Here is a 7,089-nt window from a genome sequence, read left to right as displayed (position 1 = left end):
ATATGCTACAGGGTATATGCCATTGTTTGAGTCCAACCCTACAGCAGTTAACACTTGCCCAGGGTAAGGGCCCTTCATGAAAGTACCATCCAGACCTAGAAAATCTCTTAATCCAGATTTGAATCCTAACTTCAATGCACCTAAACAGACATATATTCTTCTAAAAGTTCTTGTGGTAACAGACAGGGAGGTTTCTGGATACACATCAATCCTAACTGTTGTACCAGGATTAGTGTTGAGTAGCTCCAACACATAATCCCTCAAAAATCCATACTGTACTTGGTAGTCCCCACTAATGATACGCTCAGCCATTGACTTTGCCCTAGCGACCTTTTGCTATGACATTCCTACCTCCAGTTTCTTGCACAACTCTTCGTGTAAAGCTTTCACTGGAATTTTAGGGTTACTCTGTATTTGTTGAACAATTAAGTTTGCTACGTATCTGGAAGTGCAAGCTTTAACCGCCCTTGTTTGCAAACATTTATGCTCATCCTGTACTGTTTTCACCAACCAATCCTGATTTTCATTAGCCCTCGATATTTGGACTGCCCATGGACATGTACCTTTATTGGAAATTACATCTTTACCCTTGCACTTTGCCCTACTTCTGGTTGAGGGCCCACCACTATCAACTCCTGTAGAAGGCTTACTTACAACACCTTTACATTTCACCCTAATCCGGATTTTGTCATTTTTGGCTAGGTATAAAGACCTCCTTGTTGCTACAGCATGTGAGTTCATGTAGTTTTTAACATCAACCTTGGTTTTGAAGACCTGACCAATCTGAAATGGTTTAACATGAACCTCTTCATGTGAGCATGTACTTGACTTACTCAACTCTTTTAGCAGTCTCTTCCTATCATCTTCATGAAATCCTGCAAATTGATAATCATCAGTGGCAATAACTTCCAACTCATTATCAAAGTCAACCACTCCAATCCCATCATCTTTTGAATGGTTGTTCAAGATTCCATGTTCATCTACATCAACAGCATTATGGAATTCACTCATGTCTACATCTACATCAAATTGTATGTTAGACTCATCCACATTGTATTCACTGTCATCAGAATCGTCTCCACTATCCTCAGAACCATGGCCACTCTCAGAGTAGAAAGCATCTCCACTATCATCACTCACCATACCCTCTAGATAATCCACTTCTGGTTGTTTTTCAAATGAAGTTTGAACATTAAACTCAGCATCATAATCAGCATAAAGTGAGTAATCCTCTACAAATGGTTCATAGTCATCAACTGTTGTAGTATTAGCTCCATTATCAGCTTGGCAGCTTGGTTCCTGTACATGGTAAGTTCCCAATTGTTCTTCAGTTTCAACTGCACTAGTGATCACTTCTTCTTGAGTTTCAATTTCATGATTCACCACTTCCTTTTGAATGACATGACTTTCTTTACCTTGTGACCTTATAAATGGTACAATACTCTTTGAGTAATCATGGCCTTCATCAACATCTAACACTTGTGACTACTCATAATCAGGGTTCATAGACTTGTTTAGATCAAGCTTTCTACTACATGAGCCTGCTTCTCTCCTACAAGGTTTCTTTCTATTCATTTCAGGTGACACACTATCAGGCTCCAACTCTTCAATAACAACTTTAGAAGGAGACTTGTAATAACTACCTACCCTTGTCTGACCAGTTTCAATATACACCCTAATAAGTCTGTGTTTAGGGACATATGATACCATTTTAAGTACATCTTGATCATTACCTAAAGGCATTAAGCCATAGTCCAAAGGGTATTCAGGGATACAGAAATGGTAGTAAAGGGTTTGCTCAGTTTTGTACCCTAGTTCTCGAACCATGTCGTCAAGATCATGAACTGAAAATAAATCAGTGTCAACATAATCTACATATGCTACAACACCATCAACGTATTTCCTTCCAGGTGCTTTGGTGAAGACACCACTGTAGTGTATCTTCAACGTGAAATAGTTCTCATAACCTTCTGTAAACACAAAAAAAAGAAAGAGTAAAATCAATGATTTCCTTACGTCAACACAATAGACCAAGAAAAAACAAGTTTTGTTGTAGTATTGTACCGTATGTTTTTCCTAAGTCCTCCACGGTTACAAATTTTTCTCGAAAACACCATATTGATAGCACCATTGCAATTTCTGCAGCTTAAAACCCTAAATCCCAATTTCTGTTCTTGCTTCTTCGATGGGAATGAACCCGATGACTAAACCTGTAACTGGTTATCTTCTTGGGAGAGGGACGGGTAGTGATGTGCAAGCAAGTAATCATTTCATATTAAAGAGAGGAGGTTACAACTGAAGTGACGAAATTACCCCTGCAATATTTTATTAAAAAATGAGTTAACGGTGAAATGCTAACGGAGTGAGCCGGAGGGACCATTTGTTAAAAGTTTTGAAACCACAGGGACCATCTGTGAGGTTTTTTGAACTTAGGGACTAAACTTGATATTTCTGGAAACCACAGGGACCATTTTTGAAGTTTTGTCTTTTATAAAGACTAGTAAAAAATATTAAGTTTCTATAACATATATTTTAAACACAAAAATAGTTATTAATGTTAGTTTTTTTTTTTTTTTTTTTTTTTTTTTTTTTTTTTTTTTCATACACAACCTATTACTTATGGAATTTCACGTTCTACTTTTTCATATTTCCAAAATTGTTATTTTTCCGAATACATGCTTATATCTTAATAATTTTGTTTAGGAAAAAACTCCATTATCTATGGGGGATTTATGATATCGTATGTACAAAAGGTACAAAATAAAAACAAAAACCAAAACCATGATTCATAAAACGGCGAAAATATATATATATATATATATATATATATATATATATATATATATATATATATATATATATATATATATATATATATATATATATATATATAGGGTTAGGTTCATTTGAGACCACCTATATTTTGTGAGACCGTGAGACGCATTTTTTTATTTATTTTTATTTATTTTATTTTTTTTTATTTTTTTAGTTAATTCATGTTCCGAAAATAATATTTAAAAAAAAGAATTTTTTTATTTTTCCATTTATTTTGCATTTTAAAATTATTTTTAGAATATGTACATTGTAATATTCTATTTAGAATATTTCACGTATTTTTCAAAAAAAATAGAATTTTTTTTTTAGACAAAACTTCAAAAATGGTCCCTGTGGTTTCCAGAAATATCAAGTTTAGTCCCTAAGTTCAAAAAACCTCACAGATGGTCCCTATGGTTTCAAAACTTTTAACAAATGGTCCCTCCTGCTCACTCCGTTAGCATTTCACCGTTAACTCATTTTTTAATAAAATATTGCAGGGGTAATTTCGTCATTTCAGTTGTAACCTCCTCTCTTTAATATGAAATGATTACTTGCTTGCACATCACTACCCGTCCCTCTCCCAAGAAGATAACCAGTTACAGGTTTAGTCATCGGGTTCATTCCCATCGAAGAAGCAAGAACAGAAATTGGGATTTAGGGTTTTAAGCTGCAGAAATTGCAATGGTGCTATCAATATGGTGTTTTCGAGAAAAATTTGTAACCGTGGAGGACTTAGGAAAAACATACGGTACAATACTACAACAAAACTTGTTTTTTCTTGGTCTATTGTGTTGACGTAAGGAAATCATTGATTTTACTCTTTCTTTTTTTTGTGTTTACAGAAGGTTATGAGAACTATTTCACGTTGAAGATACACTACAGTGGTGTCTTCACCAAAGCACCTGGAAGGAAATACGTTGATGGTGTTGTAGCATATGTAGATTATGTTGACACTGATTTATTTTCAGTTCATGATCTTGACGACGTGGTTCGAGAACTAGGGTACAAAACTGAGCAAACCCTTTACTACCATTTCTGTATCCCTGAATACCCTTTGGACTATGGCTTAATGCCTTTAGGTAATGATCAAGATGTACTTAAAATGGTATCATATGTCCCTAAACACAGACTTATTAGGGTGTATATTGAAACTGGTCAGACAAGGGTAGGTAGTTATTACAAGTCTCCTTCTAAAGTTGTTATTGAAGAGTTGGAGCCTGATAGTGTGTCACCTGAAATGAATAGAAAGAAACCTTGTAGGAGAGAAGCAGGCTCATGTAGTAGAAAGCTTGATCTAAACAAGTCTATGAACCCTGATTATGAGCAGTCACAAGTGTTAGATGTTGATGAAGGCCATGATTACTCAAAGAGTATTGTACCATTTATAAGGTCACAAGGTAAAGAAAGTCATGTCATTCAAAAGGAAGTGGTGAATCATGAAATTGAAACTCAAGAAGAAGTGATCACTAGTGCAGTTGAAACTGAAGAACAATTGGGAACTTACCATGTACAGGAACCATGCTGCCAAGCTGATAATGGAGCTAATACTACAACAGTTGATGACTATGAACCATTTGTAGAGGATTACTCACTTTATGCTGATTATGATGCTGAGTTTAATGTTCAAACTTCATTTGAAAAACAACCAGAAGTGGATTATCTAGAGGGTATGGTGAGTGATGATAGTGGAGATGCTTTCTACTCTGAGAGTGGCCATGGTTCTGAGGATAGTGGAGATGATTCTGATGATAGTGAATACAATGTGGATGAGTCTAACATACAATTTGATGTAGATGTAGACATGAGTGAATTCCATAATGCTGTTGATGTAGATGAACATGGAATCTTGAACAATCATTCAAAAGATGATGGGATTGGAGTGGTTGACTTTGATAATGAGTTGGAAGTTATTGCCACTGATGATTATCAATTTGCAGGATTTCATGAAGATGATAGGAAGAGACTGCTAAAAGAGTTGAGTAAGTCAAGTACATGCTCACATGGAGAGGTTCATGTTAAACCATTTCAGATTGGTCAGGTCTTCAAAACCAAGGTTGATGTTAAAAACTACATGAACTCACATGCTGTAGCAACAAGGAGGTCTTTATACCTAGCCAAAAATGACAAAATCCGGATTAGGGTGAAATGTAAAGGTGTTGTAAGTAAGCCTTCTACAGGAGTTGATAGTGGTGGGCCCTCAACCAGAAGTAGGGCAAAGTGCAAGGGTAAAGATGTAATTTCCAATAAAGGTACATGTCCATGGGCAGTCCAAATATCGAGGGCTAATGAAAATCAGGATTGGTTGGTGAAAACAGTACAGGATGAGCATAAATGTTTGCAAACAAGGGCGATTAAAGCTTGCACTTCCAGATACGTAGCAAACTTAATTGTTCAACAAATACAGAGTAACCCTAAAATTCCAGTGAAAGCTTTACACGAAGAGTTGTGCAAGAAACTGGAGGTAGGAATGTCATTGCAAAAGGTCGCTAGGGCAAAGTCAATGGCTGAGCGTATCATTAGTGGGGACTACCAAGTACAGTATGGATTTTTGAGGGATTATGTGTTGGAGCTACTCAACATTAATCCTGGTACAACAGTTAGGATTGATGTGTATCCAGAAACCTCCCTGTCTGTTACCACAAGAACTTTTAGAAGAATATATGTCTGTTTAGGTGCATTGAAGTTAGGATTCAAATCTGGATTAAGAGATTTTCTAGGTCTGGATGGTACTTTCATGAAGGGCCCTTACCCTGGGCAAGTGTTAACTGCTGTAGGGTTGGACTCAAACAATGGCATATACCCTGTAGCATATGCAATGGTAGAGACAGAATCAACAAGTAGCTGGACCTGGTTCTTGGAACTGTTAGGAGAAGATCTGGATCTGGGACCAAATTCAAACTTTACCTTCATTTCAGATAGACAAAAGGTGTGTACCACCTAACTTTTTTATTACCTTTACTAAATACATTTGGTTAACTAATGTTGATTACATTGACTTTTGTTTAGGGAATAATACCAGCAATGGAGAAAGTATTCCCTAGTGCAGAACACAGGTTCTGTTTGAGGCATATCCAGGAAAACATGAAGAAGCAATGGAAAGGAAAAGACTTAAGTGACCAGCTTTGGGAGTGTGGTAGAGCAACAACAGTCAATCATTTTAACAGAGCAATGGATGAGTTGAAGAAGATCAATGCAGAGGCTCATGCTTGGGTGTCTAAGATCCCAGCAAACACTTGGGCTAAATCTCCCTTTAGTGGTAAGTTTCTAGAAATTTATTGAGAATTGTTAATCTTCCCTTTTGTGTGTTTACTATATGTGTAATTGTCTTCTGTTAATATATATTATTCAGGAAGGGCACATACTGATTGTTTGTTGAATAACCTTTGTGAGGTATTCAATTCAAAGCTAGATGAAGGTAGGGATAAACCTATTATCACTTGCTTAGAGTATATTAGAGAGTATCTCATGAAGAGGTTATGTGTGGTGCAAAAGGAAATAGATAAGTGTGAAGGACTTCTAACCCCTACTGCAACTACACTGTTTGAAAAGATTAAGGCTGATGCATCAAAGTATGTGGCTAAATACAATGGGGCAGGGAAGTACCAAGTGGCAAGCACATGGCAAGACCAATATGTGGTAAATTTGAATGATCACAGTTGCAGTTGTAGGTTTTGGGAGATTACAGGTTTCCCATGTAGACATGCTGTTTGTGCTATATGGGACAAAATTGAAAATGGTGAAAATGCCCCACATGTTGATGAATGGGTCCATCCTTGCTATAGGTTATCAACATGGAAAGCCATGTATTTCAACAAAATTGATCCATTGAATGGACGTACAATGTGGCCTAAAAGTGACTGCCCATTCACTTTACTTCCACCAAAACATAAGACACATGTTTGTATTTAAAGTACACAAAATATATAGTATACATGTGAACATGGAATGAATTCAATTTTAACTATAGTATATCAACATGTGTAGGTTGGGAGGCCTAAGAAGAAGAGAAGAAGGGGTGTTGATGAGCCAAACAGCCAAGCTGGTAGATTGAGCAGGAAATATTTGGCAGTCACTTGTTCAAAGTGTCATAACAAAGGGCACAATTCCAGAACATGTAAAGGGCAGGGAGGCAGTGGTGAAGTTGGAGGAGGCTGAAAATTGACTTTTTAGTGGTTATTAGGATGTTGGTGTTGTAGGTATTTAGAAACTTATGTAATGTGTACTTGTTTGAAGATGTGTTAAGAACTTGAAAACTTTGCATGTAATGGTGTG

General features: G+C 36.4%; 1 protein-coding gene across 1 annotated transcript; it reads right to left on the bottom strand.

Moving 5' to 3' along the window:
• Positions 1–1,082: 1,082 nt before the first annotated feature.
• LOC145034200 (uncharacterized) lies at positions 1,083–2,188 on the bottom strand. The gene is made up of 2 exons (XM_078982569.1): positions 2,065–2,188; positions 1,083–1,970 (listed from the first exon to the last, which is right to left on the bottom strand). The coding sequence occupies exons 1-2, from the start codon at positions 2,129–2,131 to the stop codon at positions 1,486–1,488; spliced, it is 552 nt and encodes a 183-aa protein (XP_078838695.1). The 5' UTR covers positions 2,132–2,188; the 3' UTR covers positions 1,083–1,485.
• Between the last annotated feature and the right edge of the window lie 4,901 nt (positions 2,189–7,089).

Source organism: Lactuca saligna, chromosome 3 (genome assembly GCF_052625555.1).
Source record: "Lactuca saligna cultivar CGN05327 chromosome 3, ASM5262555v1, whole genome shotgun sequence".
NCBI classification, from domain to species: Eukaryota; Viridiplantae; Streptophyta; class Magnoliopsida; order Asterales; family Asteraceae; genus Lactuca; species Lactuca saligna.
Note: the sequence above shows the minus strand (reverse complement) of the source record. Positions and strands in the feature narration are given on the sequence as shown.

What these genes read in the sequence shown, in the direction of transcription:
- LOC145034200 (XM_078982569.1), bottom strand. Translation starts at nt 2,131, where the DNA reads ATGGTGCTATCAATATGGTGTTTTCGAGAAAAATTTGTAACCGTGGAG. An exon ending in GGACTTAGGAAAAACATACG is followed by an intron (nt 1,971 to 2,064) that starts GTACAATACTAC and finishes TTGTGTTTACAG; the next exon opens with AAGGTTATGAGAACTATTTC.